The sequence below is a fragment of the Phyllobates terribilis genome, unplaced genomic scaffold (genome assembly GCF_046119375.1).
Source record: "Phyllobates terribilis strain yellow unplaced genomic scaffold, ASM4611937v1 Scaffold_11__3_contigs__length_659146591, whole genome shotgun sequence".
Taxonomy (NCBI): domain Eukaryota; kingdom Metazoa; phylum Chordata; class Amphibia; order Anura; family Dendrobatidae; genus Phyllobates; species Phyllobates terribilis.
This window is the reverse complement of record NW_027362771.1, coordinates 337727536-337750006: the sequence shown is the minus strand read 5'-3', so window position 1 is coordinate 337750006 and position 22471 is coordinate 337727536. Positions and strand designations below refer to the sequence as shown.

General features: G+C 40.6%; 1 protein-coding gene across 2 annotated transcripts in view; it reads left to right on the top strand.

Moving 5' to 3' along the window:
- The first annotated feature begins 205 nt into the window (after positions 1-205).
- CCDC33 (coiled-coil domain containing 33) overlaps positions 206-22471 on the top strand; it is a 152718-nt gene continuing 130452 nt past the window's right edge. The window contains exons 1-8 of one of the 2 annotated variants that reach the window (XM_073652768.1): positions 206-736; positions 1111-1709; positions 4767-4895; positions 8771-8934; positions 17112-17245; positions 18915-19024; positions 21511-21612; positions 21686-21777. In XM_073652768.1, coding sequence (XP_073508869.1) covers positions 433-736; positions 1111-1709; positions 4767-4895; positions 8771-8934; positions 17112-17245; positions 18915-19024; positions 21511-21612; positions 21686-21777 — 1634 coding nt within the window. In that variant the 5' untranslated portion in view covers positions 206-432. The remainder of the gene's footprint in view (positions 737-1110; positions 1710-4766; positions 4896-8770; positions 8935-17111; positions 17246-18914; positions 19025-21510; positions 21613-21685; positions 21778-22471) is intronic. The other variant, XM_073652769.1, reaches the window with a different exon arrangement.

Sequence of the window (22471 nt, the reverse complement as noted above, 5' to 3'; positions counted from 1 at the left end):
TAGGCCAACATCTACCACATCCAATAGGAGCAATAGCACTGGATATCAGTGGCATGTATCCATTCACAAAAACCTTTGTAGCAACACACGACTGTGATACTTTGCATATAAAGTATAATGTTCCTAATTGTTAGTAAGTGATTATGTTTCTGCAAGGGGCAGGTTAAGTACAGCCATTCACTCTCCTGAAGTCACCAGGTTACCTAGTTTGTCTCAAACAAACAGCAGCCAGGTGAATGCGATCCTTCTGTAACCACCACTCCCTGCAGATATATAAACCTTGTGAGGACAGACAAGGAAGAGCAGGAATACAAGTGAGGGAAAGCATGAGAGAACTTACAAAGACAAGCACCAGCATTGGAAAAGCACACTAGAATTTGAGAGACTACATGATGTGGATGTGAAGTAGAAATTGAGTTTGCCAGCTTCATCATGCCAGCTCCAGCAGCACCTCAGGTGGTTCCACCTGGACCACCTCGCTTGCGGTTAGAAGACAAGGTGTTGTCTTTAGAGTTCCTTCTCTTGGATGCCCAGTTTAATGAACCAGGAAAGTACAAAATGCTGCTACGTGTAGAAAATCCTCTGTTGGATGATTCCCTGGAAGGAGTCACAGTGAGGGTCAACAATGGAGACATGATTCCAGGTTGTGAGGCCGAAACTGACACTGCAGAACAAGAAGATCTTACAGATACGCTGGCATTTGACAAAAACACCTTCTTGTTTATTTTGCCAAAAGGTAATACTAAAAATCAGTTGTCATATTCCCAATCTGATTAAAGGTGTGCCCTGACATTTCTATCAATAAACTGAGTAAAAGGTCCTCTCTTTTCTACCCTCTAGTATTATGTGAGGTGATGGAGCATTATGTTCATTTAATAAGATATAACATTACAATACTTTTTCTATGTAGTACAACCATGGAGCATATGCATGAGTGCAGTACAAGTGTATTGTAAATGTTCAGTAGATACTATAAAGTTAATGCTCATTTTAATATTCATCACATATCTTATGAACTAAAACTAAAACTCAATTATTGGAGTCTGATTTCCAATCCTACTTATTACTTTTGTACCGTTTGCTAATTCTTATTCTCCCTTTTCTTCACAGGACTATGTAAAAATGACAAACACCATGATGTACGACTGTGTATTGATGTTTTAAAGTTTGGGTCTGGAACTCCTAAAGGGGGGAAAAAAGTGGGACAAGCACTTTTTGCCATCTACCCGCGCCCTAACCAACCTCGCATTAATCTCCGAGCTGCTCCATTCGAGACACTTTACAATTATCAAGGCGTGCTCGCACTTTTAAGGGTTGGAGGGGATCATATGGCAATGCACTGTGGACGTCTTGCATACAATGTCTGTTTTCGAGAATATAAACCCCCTAAAGTTGAAGATGTTCCCAAACCAATCACTCCTATACCACCCAGTCTGAAGACAGGCAACTCTCAGCCTACTACTCCCAGACTTGACACCTATAGGCAAAGTACTCCTAATACAGGGCGAACATCTCATTTCCTACATTCAGAAGCCATCAAATCTGATCCTCGTAATGTTCGTACATCTACACCAAAAACACATCATGATGCTTCTGAAAACCAAGGTTTATCAAACCATCAGTCTTCAGATGATGAAGGTGATAATGAAGAAGAAGTAGATACAGCAGAAAGGACGTCCTCACCAGAGTTTGATTCATTTCAAGATCAGGTAAGGACTGAAAACGATGGCAATATTAGAAGCAATTCTTTGATTTATTATGACTTTTATAGGTCATATGTGAGGATCATTATGATGGAAATGATCATCAGATCATAATGAATGATTTTTTCAAGCTCCTGACTTTTCACGGACTGTTTCATAGGAAAAGGTGGAGAAACTTTTTTTCTCCACGTACGATAAAAACTTATGACACTCTGATCACACTCTGATCAAACACTGATGCAACACTGATCAAAACCACATTTGGATTAAACACTGATCAAAGTCTGATTAAAATAATCAGTCCATTTTTCTCATATGTTGAAAATACTGAATGAGCACTAAGGAACTTGATAATCTGTCATGACATGTTTAGTGACATCTGGTTCCCCAACGGTGATTCCTATCTTAATTGCTCATCTTCTGTTCATTGTAGAGATTGGTATACTGCACTAAATGCAAAGTGTATAAATATATCCATGGAACTCCATATATTCTGATAAAACTGCGCTTTTGGGCCATAAAGGTTAAAATCCTTAATTTATTTCCTTAAAGTAACACTCCCATCAACATTTTTATCCTTTTAATATATTGCAATCATCATATTATACGGCACTGTGTACCTACAATTGCTCATTTTGCCCATCTACCCAGCTAATTCTTCTCCTTTCCACTAGGTCTATGACATCACAGGATTACAAACTGAATAGCTGAATCCTTCTAAGCTCTATGGAGAAACAGGAGGTAAATTTTCCCTGTATGAGTCATAAGTCACTGCAAAAGTCCCTGGCAGGGGAGTGGAGTGGAGCAGCTGGGTCAGAGGTTGAAGGGGGAAATTATAAATGCAGGGACAAGAGACATCCTGTTTCTACACAGAGCAGAGAGTAGAGAAGCATTAGCTGGGTAGAAAGGCAAAATGAGCAATTGTAAGTACACAGTGCTATATAATATGATGACTGCAATATATTAAGATGATAAAAACTTTGATGGAAGTGCTTCTTTAAGGTATCATGTTTGCACATTAGTAATATGTTTTATTTAAATCAATAGATAGATCACTTTTAAAGCATCTGGTTGTGTAATCTTCACAGAATACATTTTTAGGTTATATTTCCTCAGAATATTTGGTGTGTTTTTGACAATGTTTATTTTTATTTTCGCTGTGCAAAAACTGCAGCACCTTACAGTTCCAGCAAAATGTATGGGATTTATAGAAATATCATACCCACTGTGCTTTTTTTCTGTGGAAACTGACCTGCTGAGCATTTTTTATATCTCCAAAATGTCAATTTCTGTTGCGGTAAATAAGGGTTATAATTTTGGATTATCCCCATACACTTGAATAAGATGAGAAAAATCCGCAAGTAAAAAACCACATATGCATTTTCAGTTTTTTTATGCAGTGGAAATGCACTTAAAGCAAAAATGCGCTCATGACTTTTTCATTAAAGTTTTATGAAATCTAAGTAACAGAACAGAAAGTATCCAAAATAAAGTTGTTTTATTTAAAACATGATATCGCAGAGAAGAAACCAGCCTTAACAACACCAGGTCAGATTACAAATGCACAGCAGACCCCCATGATAGAGGTGGGGGCAGCACAGGTGCAAAATATTGATGCAAACAGCCACTCACAAACCTACAAATTTATGGAGGCGGTGGCTGTGTAGTATTAAAAATGCACACAGGTGAGTCTTGCATAGGATGCCAGTTACACAGATACGTGTGATGCACAGTGTCTGGCTTACAGCCTATCAATGACACCCAAACTATTAGATCAGGTGGGCTGCCCAGCACTATATTATTGTATCCCAGAAGACCAACAATAAAAAGCCTAGCTGCTTTCTGAAATGTGGAAAAATGTGCAATAAAAAGATGAAAAATAATGTATAAGGTTAATACATTACATGATGTATTGGTCGATATTTTGGCCAGAATATGCAAGCTCACAACCCACGTCAAGGGTCCTCATACTTGTGAGTCCTAACACTGAAAGTAAAAACAGCTCACAGAAAAGGATAAAAAATTAAAAAAAAACATCACTGAAAAGAAAAAGCCTTAACATACCAGGTCAGATTACCAATGCACTAGCAGACCCCTGTGCTGCCCCCTCCTTTATCATGGGGGTCTGCTGTGAGCCATTTTTAGTGTTGATTGGGTGAATTGGGGCACCTGTCTTGTGGGGTGCACTTATATAATGCTGGGCAGCCTGCCTGATCTAATAGTATGGGCGTCATCAATAGGTCAGACACTGTGCATCACACGTATGTGTGTGACTGGCGTCCTTTGCAAGCCTCATCTGTATGTATTTTTAATACTACACAGCTACCCCCTCCATGAATTGGTAGGTTTGTTAGCGGCTGTTTGCATCAGTATTTTGCCCCTGTGCTGCCCCCACCTTTATCATGGGGGTCTGCTGCATTCTGCTAGTGCATTGGTAATCTAACCTGGTGTTGGTAAGGCTGGTTTCTTCTCTGTGATGCTTTTTTTATTTTTTTGTCCTTTTCTGTGAGCTGTAAAACATAACATACCAAAAGGAGACGAAAGCTGCAACTGAAAAAAGCACGTTAAAAACGCATTTAAAAAATTGCTCAGAAACGCAATGTACAAACTCAAGTAACCTAATTTAGCTAATAGGTGCAGAAATGCTGCAGAAAATCTGCAACATCAAAAACTCACCATATTCTCAATCTTGAGAACTATGCCTTCATTTTCAGTTTTTTGTTATTTTTCTTTTATGCTAATGAAGATTGGATTAGTAGATGCACTTGAAAGCTGTTCAGTCCTTTTCTTGCGATTTGATTCTTCAGATTTCCAGGTGTGGCTACACATATTGCAGCAATGTCGACATACGCACAGTCGGCAGGACCAGGTGGCTTTCTTCAAGGAAAGATCTGTCATTTTGAATTTTAATTCTCAGGGAACATAAGTCCCATAATCAGTGGGTTACTCCCTTCTCCCCATTAAAGCACATACATACATATATATGGGGGTCAGGAGGAATAAATGTCAGCTGAATGTGCGCTTAACCAACATCTCATGAAGGTGAATTATATTCTCTTGTAGGATGATCTCGAATATAGTAAAACATCACCCAGTAAAATGTTGCCACCTGTATCTCAGAGCTTACCTCACGACGCTCCCTTACGTCTCCCACCACCTCCTAAAACACCAGCAACTGTCATGAAAACTCATGTAAGTATGATTTTATCCAAGCTTCTTTCTGAGAATGAAAGGAGGAAAAGTGTTCACATACAAATGTTTAAATATTTTCAAACCATAGTAAAAACTCAATTGAAAAGTTTTTCTTTTAAATATCTTTTTATTGTTTTTAAGTTTGTATTACATACATGTAAAATGAATATACATAAAAAAAAAGAGAACAAATGCTGGCACTGCTACTTCATATGTAGAATAAATAAATTGGGAAGCATGGTATGGCAAAGTCATTACTCTACCATTCTATGATTCTATTGAGATGATTTAGTGAATCCTGCTTTGAGCAGGGGGTTGGACCAGATGACCCAGGAGGTCCCTTCCAACTCTACCATTCTATGAAGTGCTGTAGCGATCAGCCAGATATGATGGTAGTCAGCCCCCAAGTAAAGTCTCAAAAAAGGTCTAGGTTATCAAGGTCCAAAATGTCCAAAAAAAGGAGCGGCACACACAGCACTTTATTGAGGTTGTTACATGAAGATAGGAAAAACAGCTGTTTTGCGTAACCTATGCTTCTTCCGGCTCTGACATCATTAAGTCAAGACCCCTTAAATACTTTAATTGTCACCTCTCCCTGCACCGCCCCTATGACTGAAACTGAGTGGCTACAAGGAGGGTATAAGTTCATTATTTCCCTGTAGCCAGTACTCCAGTAAGCAGGCAGGCATGATTTTAAGAATAACCCAATATCTACAGGTAAATAGCATATCTGGATATGACAGGTTCCCTTTAGGGTTCGCGCACACTTGCATATAAATCAGACGAGTGCAATCCAATAATAAATCGGATTGCACTCGAACCAATGTTATTCAGTGAGGCAGTGCACATCTGTGTATTTGTAGCGCCCCGAGGGCTCGGCTGCTACAGGGGTATTGCACCTCAGACCAGAGGTGTGGTATTCCACTCCCAGGTAAGGATGGAGTATGGAACAGGGCTCAGTTAGCTGCATACAGCACACACACCCCATTTCCGAGGGACAGCTCAACGGTGCTCCCACTAGACAGAAGTGCAGGCACGACCGACTATGTCCCTGACTGGAGTGAGGAGGGGGGGTGGAACACCCAGTGCTGTAGGGGCAGATAGGGGTTGGTTCCTGAGCGTAGGAAGGAGCCCATTGGTTGCTGGTCACCTGGGCTCATGGTCAGAGGGAGGTATAAAAGGTGGGCACCATCTTAGATCTAGGTTCGTTCTGTCCAGGGAGGAGAAGACAGGGAGTAGAGGCTCTGTAGGAGCTCTACTCCAGTAGGGCCTAGTGAGAGGCCGAGGAGGTGAAGGGGAGCTGTGGTGTCACCTCAGCCCAGCTCCACGAGAAGGGAGGAGAAGAAGGAACAGGAAAGAAGGAGGAGAGACAGAAACAGAAGCGCTCAGGAACAAGAAGGCAGAAGGGACCCTAAGAACCCACGAGAATACAGGGTGAAGGGTCAGGCAGATTAAGGGTGCCGGATCCCAAGTTAGTGGAGGAGAAACTACCCTCAGCCAAAGACCGGACGTCGTGATCATTTATTGGTGCGACACCTCATCAAACCTGCTAGGAAGGCACCATATAGGACAGCGGAGGACGGGGCCCACGTTTAACCGCACAAGTCCGCGGTAGCTGGACAAAAGTGGGTCACTGGTGAGGCAGGCCAGAGGAAGGATTGAAGGGGGTCCTGAGCCATACTCCTGAGCTGCCTGGGAGTTGACCGAGCCCCTCACCTGGTGGACGCAGCATGGCTCGGGCAGTCATTGCCAGCTGAAGTGACTTGGATATTAACCGTGAGTAAAGACCCTGGACTGCAGTACGTTGTCTGTGTGCTTTTTCGCTCCTCCGGCACTACCGGTACTGGGACTCTCACCACCATCACTCCCACTATCCACTACACTGCCCTGGGGCCGCACTCTTCCCGTGGGGAGTCACATCATCCCAGCTGCATACATCATCGGCCCCAGCGGTCTGCCCTGCAGCGGCGGTTCCTAATAACCGCAATCCATGGGTGGCGTAGTCAGACATCTCTTAAAACATCTAAAAGACTGCCACTGGTCTGACCACCATGAGCCACGGGACCGGGTCGCCACTACTACACCCATCGTCTCCCTATTGCCCGGTTCCGAGTGCCCCACGGCCCAGGGGGCGAGTCATATTCTTTCTCAGCTGTATTTGGCATGAGAAAAAAATCACAACATGCTGCGATTTCACTCCGAAATCTAGTGGGTATGAGAAAAAAATCGGATGTCATAAGGAGCCACAGTACAGCATCTGATTTTTACGGATACATTACAATGCTGTACCATAGGAAACTGTAAATGGTCCTGTAAAAGATTAATAGCTGTTGAGTAAAAAGACGGATTGTATACGGATGACAAGTGAGAAAAAAATCGTCCCACTCTCCTGAATGAGAAAGGGACCGATTTTTTTATATGCAAGTGTGAGCGAACCCTCAAACTGAGTGTGTTGCTGGTTCTGGTATAGACATTGTGTTTCATGAAAGTGGCAAGGTGAAATAGTTGTTCCCTTCTATAATTTAAATTAATCTTATAGAAAGGTTTCTAATTTGAAAAAAAACAAAGCATAGACATATTATCAGCCGTGCCATGCACCGATGACAAGAGGCTAGTACAGTTGGAAGATGCATAGATTATGTAGTTACATAATTATTGACATAAGATTAGCTGGTACAAACATTAAACTTCAAGTGGAATTAATAAAAATATAATGAAAGAACACAAGCAATAAGGAAGGAGAAATATAGGGAATATTTGTTACATAATTAAATCCCTTAATGGTGTGTAGTCAGGTGTAACAAACAGATGCTTCAGGTAGGTTTTACTGTTAGATGTTTAATCTCATTACATAGCAACTAGAAATGATGAAATCTTTTGAATTTCTAATTCTCCAGGTGCATCGAATTTAAAAAAAAAATTCTATTAGCAATGGATATATTCACCATGATTTGCAAAGACTGCAAAGCCTTAATTGTCCTGAAAAGACGGTTTAAATGCTATGAGGTTTCTTCAGACTATATTCAACCCCTTAAAAGCTCTTTAACACAAACGTAGACTTAATAATATCAAAGTGACCTCACTACAGAAATTTATGGTGACCGGTATTAAACAAGAGTCCATTTAATAACACAGTGCACTCACAGACCTTTCATGTTTTTTTAATTAAAAAATAGTCCAAAAATTATCCCTCTTAGTTACTTATTAACAGGCAGTCTGTTCTTAACAGAACACTGACTCAAACTGACTGTGTTGCTGTCAGAGGTAACTTCATCCTGCTGTGAATGAGACAAGAGATGTGCCATATATTTCATAATGCCCTCCATGTCCTCCCCACCAGTACACTTGCTCAAGGCAAAGGAGATCTCTGGACTTTGTAATACTACTGTCCAGATGGCTGATGCCAGTGATGGTGGTGCTTTTGCTACTACTAGCGGCAACAGCATTCTTAGCAGTCGTATGTTTTTCTTTTTCTATTCCATTACCTCATACATTGCAATTGCCACTTTTCAGTTTCCCATACATTTTGTATAACACTATAATAAACTTTTGACAATCTTTTTAAGTCTAATTATTTTCTAAAAAGCGTGTAACAAGAAATTCTAGGTAGGTAGGTACATGTACAGAAAGCAAAATGTAGCAACAGATCAAAATATAATTGTGGCTTAGACAGCAGAGCTACCAATTGTCCCGGATCCAATGGGACAATCCCGATTTTGGGAAGCTGTCCCGGGAGGTCAGGGCTGTGTCTCGACTTTCAATCACTCTGTGAAATGTTTCATCTTCTGCTGTGCAGGTTTCACTGCATGTGTTACTGAGTTCAATGCTCAGCAGTACCATTTTTCTTACCTGTTATTAGTGTTTGTCATTCTTAGGTTACAGAGAAGGCTCCAGTTTACGGCGACCCTGTGCAAGGTGCTGATAGAGAAAGCAACCACTTACCCCGTCCTGGAACTGAGAAAATAGTTGTCACCCTCCATTCAGCTACTCATATCCCTTTAAATACAGCTGGCTCTTTGCCTATACCCTTCATATGCCTGTAAGTATTGAGATCCGAGAACCTAGGCTTCATTCATGGACTCACAGACCATTCATATGACCATATGAATAAACTCGTGGAATGCTGCTGTAAAACAGATTATCAGTTTCTTATTTTTCTGTTAAATTTTTCATTATTCCATTTTATCTGCTCAAAATTGAGAACATTCCAAAAAATAGGGAGTGTTATTGGGAGATCTCAGAAGACTGGAAATTGGATGAATTGAAAAGATAATCCTTTCAACTGCAATTTTAAGGCTATGTTCACACACCATGGTTTTTTTTGTTTTTCTGCTGGAAAACCTGATTTTCAGGCTCTGTGCCCACGATGCGTTTTTTAAGCGTTTCCGCAGCGGCAAAAACGCGGCAGAAATGCTTAAAAAACGCATGGTAGAATTTCTACAATGTTCCCCAATGATAATTCGCATGTGCTGTGCACATGCTGCGGAAATTTCCGCTGCGGGTTATCATTGGGGAAAAAAACGCAGCACTACCAATTATTTTGCGGAAGCGCTGCGTTTTCGCCGCCATTGACTTGCATTGAATCGCTTGGATTACGCATCACTGATTCTGTAGATGCGGAATCCAAGCGTTTCAATGTGCGGATGGTACCCAGGTCTGTAGGACAGGAGACTCTCCTCCGGACCCGGGTAGAATAGTACCTGTAAAAAAAAGAATAAAATAAAAAATAAATATTATATTTACCTTCTGATAGCCCCCGCTCTCCTTGTCTTCGCTTGCCGGCTGATCCCGGTGGACTGAAGGACCTGCGCTGATGTCATAGTCATGTGACGGCAGGTCCTTCAGTGCAGTGTACCGCGAGCTGCCGGCAAGCCAGGACAGATCGTATAAAGACTCCAGGGGCCATCGGAAGGTAAGTATAGATTCATTTTTTTATTTTTTAACATTCTTTTGGTCACACTATATAAATCCATGCCGTATAAAATGGATTTATATAGTGTGACCAAGTTGACAAGCACTTTCCAAGTGATGCTAAAATCGATTGGAAAGCGCTTGTCAACCCGCATGCGGTAATGCATGTGAAGAACACTTCACTTCCGCTTGTCCCTGGCAGGAAAAACGCATGTACAGTCATGGCCAAAAGTATTGAGAATGAGACAAATAGTAATTTTTCCAAAGTTTACTGCTTCATTTTTTGTAATGGCAATTTGCATATACTCCTGAATGTCAAAGAGTGATCAGCTTAACAGGAATTACTGTACTTGCAAAGTCAATATTTGCCCAGAAAACGAACTTTAACCCCCAAAACACATTTCAACATCATTGCAGTCCTGCCTTAAAAGGAGCAGCTAACATCGTTTTAGTGATTGATCCATTAACACAGGTGTGGGTGTTGATGAGGACAGGGCTGGTGATCAATCAGTCATGATTAAGTAAGCATGACATCACTGGACACTTTCAAAGGAGGCTGGTTCTTGGTATCATTGTTTCTCTTCAGTTAACCATGGTTATCTCTAAAGAAACACGTGCAACCATCATTGCACTGCACAAAAATGGCCTAACAGGGAAGAGTATCGCAGCTACAAAGATTGCACCTCAGTCAACAATCTATCGCATCATCAAGAACTTCAAGGAGAGAGCTTCCATTGTTGTCAAAAAGGCTCCAGGGCGCCCAAGAAAGACCAGCAAGCGCCAGGACCGTATCTTAAAACAGTTTCAGCTGCGGGATCGGACTACCAGCAGTGCCGAGCTTGCTCAGGAATGGCAGCAGGCTGGTGTGAGTGCTTCTTTGAGCAAGGGCTGGTTTCAAGGAGGGCAGCAAAGAAGCCACTTCTCTCCAGAAAAAACATCAGGGACCGACTGATATTCTGTAAAAGGTACAGGGAGTGGACTGCTGAGGACTGGGGCAAAGTCATTTTCTCTGATGAATTCCCTTTTCGATTGTTAGGGACATCTGGAAAACAGCTTATTTGGAGAAGAAGAGGTGAGCGCTACCACCAGTCTTGTCTCATGCCAACTGTAAAGCATCCTGAAACCATTCATGTGTGGGGTTGCTTCTCAGTCAAGGGAATCGGCTCACTCACAGTCTTGCCTAAAAACACAGCCATGAATAAAGAATGGTACCAGAATGTCCTCCAAGAGCAACTTCTCCCAACCGTCCAAGAGCAGTTTGGCGCCCAACAATGCCTTTTCCAGCATGATGGAGCACCTTGCCATAAAGCAAAGGTGATAACTAAATGGCTCATGGAACAAAACATAGAGATTTTGGGTCTATGGCCTGGAAACTCCCCAGATCTTAATCCCATTGAGAACTTGTGGTCAATCATCAAGAGACGGGTGGACAAACAAAAACCAACAAATTCTGGCAAAATGCAAGCATTGATTATGCAAGAATGGACTGCTATCAGTCAGGATTTGGTCCAAAAGTTGATTGAGAGCATGCCAGGGAGAATTACAGAGGTCTTGAAGAAGAAGGGGCAACACTGCAAATATTGACTTGCTGCATTAACTCATTCTAACTGTCAATATAACCTATTGGTACTCATAATATGATTGCAATTATATTTCTGTATGTGATATAAACATCAGACAAACACTAATAAAAACCAGAGGCCAGCAGATCATGTGAAAATATAATTTTGGTGTCATTCTCAAAACTTTTGGCCATGACTGTACACTCCGCATGCGTTTTTTCTGCCAGGGAGATGCAGAAACGCTCAGGAAAAATCCTGAGAATTTCTGCATTGTGGGCACATAGCCTAAAGGGCATTTTGTTCAGGATTTTTCAGGCAGTTTTGGTGCTTTTTTGATGCGTTTTGATGCTTTTTTTAAGTATTTTGTTTTCACTGTCCTGTCTCTTTTTATGCATGTACATAAAGTTCTGTGATGCTATTCTATTTTGGCATCAAATATGCTGGAAAAACGCTGATACAAATTTTGATGCGTTTTTGATGCGTTTTCTTCACCACCCATTACTTCCTATGGGTGAAAAAAACGCAGAAAAAACGCTGAAAATATGCTGAAAGAAGTGACATGTTATATTTTTGAAAAACCATGAAAGACACAAAATCCTGAACAAAAAAAAACATGATGTGTGAACTAAGAATTCTGGAATCTCATAGACTTTGCTGGTACTGCAAAAGGCAGCTGAAAATTTGCATAAAAATCTGCAGCAAAAAACGCTGAAAAAACCATGATGTGTGAACATAGCCTTGTAGATAAATTAGACAGTATTTGAATTAATGTTGCTACTAATTTTGCCGAATCAGATCATTGTGCTTTTTAGTTCCATAACTCAAGACTCTCTCTAAAAATACAAGATGTGCCAAGTTAGTTGGGTGTAAGGCTTTATCATGTCTATTGAGTTGGCTGAAAAGCAAGGCTGTAGTGCAGACAACAGGGAGGACTCTATATTGTTCACTAGCCCTGTGGTTTGTAAATGCTCAGATTGCTGCATAAATTGGCATCATGTTGTGTTTTTGATATTATCTGGGATTTTCTGTGAGCACATTAAGGAGAATCTGTCAGCAGGATTTCATCCCCAAATGGTTTATATGTGCATGTAGCTCTTCCAAAGTCAAGTCCAGCAATGCCTTTACCTAGACAGTCTGTTCCTCCTCCTGCTTGACTGACAACTCCTTTGAGGCTGTCAGTTAATCATGAGAAGGCAGAATTGGGCGAGTAATAGAGCTGGAGTGACAGAGGTTTTGGAAGAACTTTCATGTGTCAAAAGTACTTAAGCCTCATATTAGTTCAAATGCAGATTTCTCAGTAACGGAGCAATGGACTGGCCATATAAACGTATTGCTGAACTTGTCTTTGAAAGAGCTATGCTACGTGCATATATAAATAGTTTGAGCTGTGAAATCCTGATGACAGAGTCCCTTTAAACAGAAAATACACAGGTATTTGCAGGGAAGGAAGTCCAGGCCTCCATTTGGTAGCATTTTGTCATATATGGCCAGCACAGGCTCCATAGCGGTCATATGGGATGGAATGTCATCACAAACATTTTACAAGAGAAAAAAGAGAGACAAGTGCACATAGGCACATAGGGTGATACAGTATAGGGTAGAGGAAGTTAGTGGGAGGTGAGGGGGAGCTCACCTGACCAGGTTGTGCATGTCACAACCACATTATATGCCCATAGAGCATACATGGCAAGCTCAGGTCCGTGGCCCAAATCTGGTTTTATTTGGCCTGCAACACCAGAACCACCGCTCCGATGTGGGGCCATTATTCTGTATGGCGGACTATGTGGGGCCATTATTCTGTATGGCGGACTATGTGGGGCCCATTATTCTCAATGGAGGACTATGTGGGGCCCATTATTCTCAATGGAGGACTATGTGGGGCCATTATTCTGTATGGAGGACTATGTGGGGCCCATTATTCTCTATGGAGGACTATTTGGGGCCCATTATTCTCTATGGAGGACAATGTGGAGCCCATTACTCTGTATGGAGGACTATGGGGGGGCCCTTATTCTGTATGAATAATTATGTTGGGCCCATTATTCTGTATGGAGGACTATGTGGAGCCATTATACTGTGTGGAGGACTATGTGGGGCCATTATTCTGTGTGGAGGACTTTGTGGTGCCTATTATACTGTATGGAGCACTATGTGGGACCATTATACTGTATGGAGGACTATTTGGGACTATTATTCTGTATGGAGGCCTATGGGGGGCCCACTATTTTGTATGGAGGACTATGTGGGGCCATTATTCTGTATGGAGGACTATGTGGGGCCCATTATACTGTATGGAGGACTATGGAGGGCCATTATTCTGTATGAAGGACTATGTGGCGCCCATTATACTGTATGGAGGACTATGTCGGACCATTATTCTGTATGGAGGCCTATGGGGGGCCCACTATTTTGTATGAAGGATTATGTTGGGCCCATTATTCTGTATGGAGGACTATGTGGGACCATTATTCTGTATGGAGGCCTATGGGGGGCCCACTATTTTGTATGGAGGATTATGTTGGGCCCATTATTCTGTATGGAGGACTATGTGGGGCCATTATTCTCTATAGAGGACTATGTGGGGCCCATTATTCTGTATGAAGGATTACGTTGGGCCCATTATTCTGTATGGATGACTATGTGGGGCCCATTATACTGTATGGAGGACTATATGGGGCCATTATTCTGTATGGAGGACTATATGGGGGCCATTATTCTGTATGGAGGACTATGTGGTGCCCATTATACTCTATGGAGGACTATGTGGGACTATTATACTGTATGGAGGACTATGTGGGCCTATTATTGTGTATGGAGGCCTATGGGGGGCCCATTATTTTGTATGGAGGCCTATGGGGGCCCATTATTTTGTATGGAGGATTATGTTGCGCCCATTATTCTGTATGGAGGACTATGTGGGGCCATTATTCTATATGGAGGACTATGTGAGGCCCATTATTCTGTATGGAGGACTATGTGGGGCCATTATTCTATATGGAGGACTATGTGAGGCCAATTATTCTGTATGGAGGACTATGTGGGGCCCATTATTCTGTATGGAGGACTATGTGGGGCCCATTATTCTGTATGGAGGACTATGTGGGGCCATTATTCTGTATGGAGGACTATGGGGGGCCTATTATTAGATATACTGGTTGGCCCGCGACTTTGTCCAACTATTTCATTTTAGCCCTCTGTGAGTTTGACATCCCTGCCATAGAGTATACAGCTGCTGCAGTCACGCCTGTGGATAGAAGGAAATCTTCATCTGCAAATACATTGAGGAGTAAAAGGAGATGGACGTTTCTGGTTGACCGCGCTGCTGTTGGAAAAGTGGTAGTATTTAATAGTAGCCTTACTACAAGTTTCAAGTTCGTACTGAACTCTTTTTAAAGAAATAGACTACATATCTTTGACAGAGTAATTACCTATGTAGTCTATTTTTTTAAAGATAGTTCACTATGAACTTGAAACTTATAGTAAAGCTACTAGGAAGTATTACCACAGCTTGGAAAGACTACTTTTCCAGCAGCTGCACAGTTAACCTGAAACGTCCATCTCCTTTTACTCCTAAATCACAAAAGTTTTGAAACTTTCATGTTTTTGCATACTTGTGGAAAAAACTCTCAGCTGAGTTTGATAAATATGGAGCAAGACATCTTGGAAATGTTTTAGGTCACTTTTACTCTTGTTTTTCTGTAAAAAAAATCTCAATAATAAATTTGTTCCAATATTTTTGTACAAGCTTTTTCAATATCATTGGTTCTTTCAGGATTTGCAGACATTTGGACCTTTTTTCTTTACTTAAAGACGTTTGTACCAAAAACCACTTTTGCATTTGGGTTTGATTAAAAAATTGCACTGTTTATTGATGGCTACTGTATGAGTTTGTTGAAAATCTGTCAGTGAACTTGTTCTAATGAGAATATAACTTAAGTTCCCCACACACACTAGATTCGGACGACAGCCTAATATGAATGAGTTTCTGCCGACAGATGATGTTGGGGGAGATAAAGATCCAGCATGTCCAATTTTGGACTGACAATCCTTTTGTTTAAGATATAAGCTGCCGACAAAAATGTCTGGCAGCAGCTCTCTCTCAGAAATCACAAAAGCGCTCCCGTGTATGGGATAGACGGGCAAGATAGCTGCCAGCTGAACGACTGGCCGAACCATTGGATCTGGAGTGTTTGGGGAGGGGGTACTTTATTTATCTTCATTTATAAGAGTTCCCCTCAGGTCATAAGTCAGCTTGAAGAAGTTCTGAAGAAAGAAGATAGGAATTATAAAGTCTCCCACTAAATAGAGCTCACTGATGGATTCTCAGTTTAGTCATTCTGCAGCCTGCAGCAGACAGTGAAGCACAGAGGCTATAAAAGATAAACTGCAACATTTTTAATGAAACCTAACTACAAAAATAATTTTTTATCAAAAATACATGCATGTATGTAAAAAGAATTGCCCCCAAAAGTGCCTCATTTTCAGTTTTTCAGTTTCCTCTTGCTCTGTAATACTGTAGCTGATCTGCAAAGTCAGTTTATACAGTATATTGAGCGCATGCCACTTACACAAAGAATCCAGATGCAGCTGGACACTGTATATTACTGCAGTCTATAGTCTCGGACTTATCTGCAGTAGATACACGTCTAGAAGGAATGAAGGAATGCCATCCTTTATAGCAAGCTACAATTCAATTGTATTTATTTGTATTTATTCATTTGTAAAATAAGTCTGATCCATTATTAAACACATTGTCTCATTCAGTGTGTTACTTTTTAGGCTTTAAATATATATTTGGGTGTATAAGTGAATTGTTGATTTTCTTTCCCATAGTCTGTATAATACTGCCCCATTCCTTCCTTTCTATGTGTGATTTATAGAATAGATCTAGCCATGGGACTTCATTATTATGTCACATTCTGCGATCGTGATGAACACTGCTTGTCCATATGCATGATATCAGGCTTTCTGAAAATATCCCTTATCATGAGAGAATACACAACAGATCTATATATGAGCTGCAATTGGTATTAACACTAGGTGATCTACGTCTGGCTCAGATTTTACTGCTCTCCGGGCTCTCCGCTACTCTTCACACATTTTTTTTAACTCCCCTTCTATATTTTAACCAAACCCGCCAGACTTGTTATTCTATTCTCTCAAGCCCAGTAATGATCTGGGGCCTCAGGCCTAGAAACACTTTTGCTTTAAGAGCAGCTAATCCAGTCTGAAAATTGTTTTGTGTTGAACTGCTAATGGGATATTGCTGCCCCTCCTTGTCTTCTCAGGGGGTTCAGTTGGCATTAATATTTCATCACCTTGGTCCAAAGCTGACAGATCACATGACTACAACCCCCATCCAGTACCTCCCCCATCCATTTGTCAGTCATTGCCTGGTGACTAACAGTATTGATACAATCAACATGTTTATAAATAAAACAAATGATCTATCCCATATCTATCTATCTATCTATCTATCTATCTATCTATCTATCTATCTATCTATCTATCATTCTATATCTATCATTCTATATATATAAATCTATCGATTCCATCTTTCTATCCCATATCTATCTCTATCTATCTACAGTATTCTATCTATCTATGTATCCATCTATCTATCTACAGTATTCTATCTATCTATGTATCCATCTATCTATCTACAGTATTCTATCTGTCTATCACAAGCAGTACATGGCTGGGCTTCTTTCTTATTGTGACTGGTTACATGCCTTGTTTGCAGAATGAGCAGTATGGATGAGAAGAGAGAATCCGGAGCACAAAGCATCTCCCATGCTGCACAAGCTCCAACTACCAGCCCGGTCTGGGGTGAAACACTGACCATGACTGTGAATGAGGAGCAGGCGGAGGAGGAAGGTAAATACAGAGTAATGCAGGGAACTTGCTGACTTTACGTGCTGTTATTATCATGAACACCAGTAAGATTGTGGCCACCAAAATGATCTAGAAAATTAGAATTTTCATCTCCATAGAAAGAAATCTTTTGGGCACCAGTCATTAATGTCAACAATGTGCCCTTGGATATGCCTAACCTGCTATTACTCCAATTTCCCAGCCAGCTTGTCAGTCTTTACTGCAGTACCGCCATTTTATTCATGAAACATTAAGCATAGGGCGTGCAGTAATATCGGTCAAACCCATAGAGTACACAAAACTGATGCAAAGCATTTACTTGTGGGAAGACAGATGTATAAGAAGAATGTAAATGGTAAAATGAAGACTGTATCGTAAAAAGTGATTATTATCATTAAGCCTTTCATTTCTTAGTTACATCCAGAGAGTTTGTTTAGCAGTATAAAAAAAAATCAATCATTGGGAAAAAGGAATGTGCGGATGCTGGTTGTATCTTAATTCACGTTGAGTTTATTCATAGTCACATTCACCGAGTGTGACGGAGCATCTTCATGGAGGAAAGAAGCGGGACGGAAATATCTGGTTTCATCTAACTGGTTGCTTCAGACTGTTCATGGTACACGATGACAGCAGCGAACGTTTGTTGTTCAGCCTGATCCAAGGAATTATCATTAGAGACTCCGGTCATCCATTTACTTTGTGTGATGAAGCTGCAGCACGTCTGAGCCTGTCACTGCGCCTGAATGGAGATGGAGGGCTGAAGACAATATAACATATAACAGAAGGATTTCAAAGGTGGGAGGGCGACTGGCTGAATTAAAGGGGTTGTCCAGGCATCTAATATTGAACATCTATCCTTAGGATAGGCCATCAGTATCAGATCGAGCTGAGGTGCAGTTCTTGACAGCGACTGCTCCACACCGAACGCAGCTGTGCTGTTCAGCTCCATTCAATTATTACGACACAGGAGCTAAAAACTGCTGATCAATGGGCATGCCAGGTGTAGGACCCCCACTGATTTGATATTGATGCCCAGACAACCCCTATAAAAAGACTCTATCATCAGGTTTTTGCTATCTTATCTGAGAACAGCATAATGTAGGGGCGGAGACCCTGATTTCAGTGATGTGTCACCTATTGGGCTGCTTGCTGCAGTTTTGATAAAACAGCAGGAGATTATTACTGAGAGGACTAGCTAACCTGCAGCAATGCAATCTTTGATATTAATGAGCTCTGACTACCTTCCCCCTCCACTGATCGGCAACGTTCTGCCTATGCACAGTATATGCAGCAATCTGTCAAGTAATATTGTGGGTGGTGGTGTTACACAGAGCTGAGCGTTGAGTGAAGTGGCGGAGTTGCAGCAGATAAATTGATACATTTATCAAAGCTACAGCAAGAAGCTTGGTAAGTATGCCTCACTCTCAAATGGGGCAGTAAAAACCTCATGACAGATTCCCTTTAAATGTACAAGTTCAATAGGGGTTGTTATTAACAGTGCCATTTATTAATTTTATTCTGACTTCGAGAGAGCAAGTTATCTAACTTTTGGAGGTAGCAGAACTAGAAGTTAACCTTTTAACTAGCCCTGCAACATTAAATAAAAGAGAATATGATATATTTGCTTACTAGGATGTTCTGGTCTTTGAGCATTGTATTTTTATGGTTGTAGAGTTTATCCTGACGGTAGCTGATAATTCATCCCAGGACTTTCTGCTGGAGTACAGACTGCCTATTTGTGATCTGGAACCCTTCCACCCATATCATCTGTGCATGGTCAAGGTAGTAAACAAATTCATAAGGGGACTCAGATACCCTTTGTTCTACACAATAAGAAATATACACATAATATACATACATGAGACCACACCACACCCTTAACATTTTTACTTTTTTGTTAGAGAGCTATTTCAAATGCTTCACTTCCAAGCAGATGTAAACCGCATTGTGAGCCTACCCATGTTGAAGGAGTGAAGTCCATCTGCACAGATGCCACTCCAGTTGTATTTTTGCATCAGGACTGTACAAACTGGAGTGGACTTACATACATTACAAGCCACCAGGAGAGGACATACATTTAGTGCAACCTGTGCCAAGGCTTAAGGGGGCATGCTTCCACCTACAAAGCAGGTGAAAATGTGCATTATGATGAGCTATTGGGCTGCAAAAGGTCCATATACTGTTGTTGCACGGGGGGCTTTCTTCTATCTGCGTCTGCCCCTGCAAGTCATTATCTAACCATTAGCCTGAGATGTAGCTTCAAACTCTTAGGCCCATGTGTATCGATTTCTAAATTGTGAGCCCTCACGGCAGGGTCCTCTCTCCTGCACCAGTCGATGACTTGTTTTTGTTCAAACTATTGTACTTGTTGTTTGCTACGCATACCCCTTTTACACATGTAAAGCGCCATGGAATTAATGGTGCTATAATAATAATATATACTAGCAGATGAAGCTGTGTTTTTTATTATACAGACCTCCAAATATCCCATATAGACATATAAACAATAAAATTCTGTTTTCCTTCAGCCACCACTAACTAATTGTATACTGTTTACTAGAGATGGTCGAATCTTTTAAAATTTGAATTCACCAACTTTGACATATTTTTCCCAATAATTCGATACACAGAGAGTTGACTTGCCGCGAATTACAATAGTGCAAATGTGTCCAATAGCCTGAAAACAATCATGTGTATTACTCTAAGGTCTACTAGTTCTACTGTATAGAACCTACTGTATAGAACCTCTTTCAAATTGCTTAATGAAATAAAGTCTTGTTAATGTCTAAGTGATCTCAACATATCTGGATAGGGGAAAGCGGATGATAACTGGTGGCAACCAAGGGCATGTTTAATAACACACTGCTCTGAAAGACTTTTCATGTTTTTTTTAAATCTAAGAATGTTCCAAAAATTATCCTTTTGGGGGGCAGGTGACTGCCGTGCTGGTGTTTATACACAGGTGGTGTACACGGAAAAAGCTCTGGCTTTTTAACAAGAGATAGTCCAAAAATTATCCCTAATTGAGTTTTGCGTCCGAGAGTTTCCAGTTTTCTAATTAAATAGGACGAGTGCTGTCTGACACTATGTAATTAGGCAGCACTTACACATGATAAATATTTGTATGAACAGGCCCTAAAAAGATGAACATGCACTTAGTGATCATTGATGAGGTCAGATATAATAGAGGCACTTTCTAAATTACAGCAATGAAGTATTGCGTTGTACAGTAAAATACATCAATAACATGATTATATGATTATACAACTTACCATGATAAATTACCCACGTATTGCGTGCTGTTCTGCTATGTTAGCATATATATTTTTTGTTGTTATACTTCCTCTTAGGGCTTGTTCACACTCTGCGTTTTTGCCACATTTGTCCCGTGCGTTTTTGCTGTGGAAAAAACGCAGCATTTTAATGAACCAGCAAAGAGAATGAAATTTCTTAAATATCAAATATATGCTGCTTATTTTTTTCTTAAATAAGGGGGATGGCCGAAGCCAAAATGGATGACAAAAAAGGTGATGTTATCAATTAAAAATGCTTTATTAAATATGCATCATGGAAGCAGGGAAAGATACAAAAATAGGATACATAAATATAAAAACAACGACAACAGCCGTCCGGAACGGTGGCACATAGCAATTTAATCATTTTTGCTCTGCATAGATTATGGGATTGAGTACTATAGAATGAATCTAAATATACCTCATATATCAACATGTATCAAGTGAACCCATTACATACCTCCCAGAGCGTTATATACACCAGACCACCGCGCTGAGGCCGTTCCCCAACGCGCGTTTCGGCGCTTTTGCCTTTCTCATGGCTTTGGCCATCCCCCTTATTTATTATGTATGATGACTGGTGTATTATAGGTCCCCTCTTTTGAGCAGCAACATGCATATAACTGCAATACTGTTTATCAATGTAGTATATACGAGTATTTGGTTGCTGTGGTGTTCTTTCAGTCATGTTTAAAAAAATTTCTTGCAGATTTGAATAATCAAATCTGCAGTATATCAATTATTTCAGTATTTCTCCATCAATTTTCACCCATTCAAATTATTGGGAAAAAAACACAAGTAAAAACCCATAAAAAATGCGCATATTCTAAACAGCATTTTTCCTGCCAACACTTTGATTTTTACTGCAGAAAAATCTTTGCAAGTACTTAACTCATGCACATAGCTTTTCTGTGTATTTAAGTATAGTATGTATTTGATAAAGTAAACCTCAGTATTTTTATTTTCGTCACAAAGCCACATGATCAGGCTCCTGTTGGATGTCACCTTTATGTTACCATTGAGCGCAGGACAAGCTCCATTGCACAGCAGAATGGATTCACTTACAGTGCTTTACAGGTGAGTTTAGGGGTCCTACAAGTCACATTTTGTTGTGTAATGGTTGTAATGTTACCATGGCATATCTCTACAGGTTCTGCTTGTTGGTGTGGAAACTTCCCTTCAACATTCGACCTATCCTCTTTTGGCACTGGCACGGATTGTCCCCAACTACAAAGATTACAGGTGGGTTTGAGATACAGAGGACTATTGCAAATACAACAGCTGCATGTGATATACTGCTTTCATCTTTGTTTAATGATGTAATTCGCAAGCAATGATAATCAGAAATAAATGTAATTGTATCAAAAGTACCTGTTTGATATTTGGCCTAGAAGCTGATACCCTGTGACAGCACGGTGGCTCAGTGGTTAGCACTGCAGCCTTGCAGTGCTCGGGTCCTGGGTTCAAATCTCACCAAGGACAACATCTGCAAGGAGTTTGTATGTTCTCCCCGTGTTTGCATGGGTTTCCTCACACACTCCAAAGATATACTGATAGGGAATTTAGATTGTGAGTCCCAATGGGGACAGTGCAAATAATGTTGTAAATTGTCTGGATTGTAAAGCGCTGCGGAATATGTTGGTGCTATATAAATAAAACGATTATTATTATATCCAGCATGCCAGAAATCTTGAGAACTAACGGTCAACACAGTAAATATTGAATTATACTTGATGTATTTACCAATAAAATTGTGAAAATAAACGTATGAAATGCTTATAATTGTACGTCAGTAACCACAGAAACATCTGACTAAATTAAAATCTAAAAACACTAAAGTAGCAAACTTATTGAAAACCAAAATTTCTGTCAGTGTCAAAACTTTTGAACATAATCTGAGAAACAAGATCACTTTGAAACGAATTGGTGCAGATCA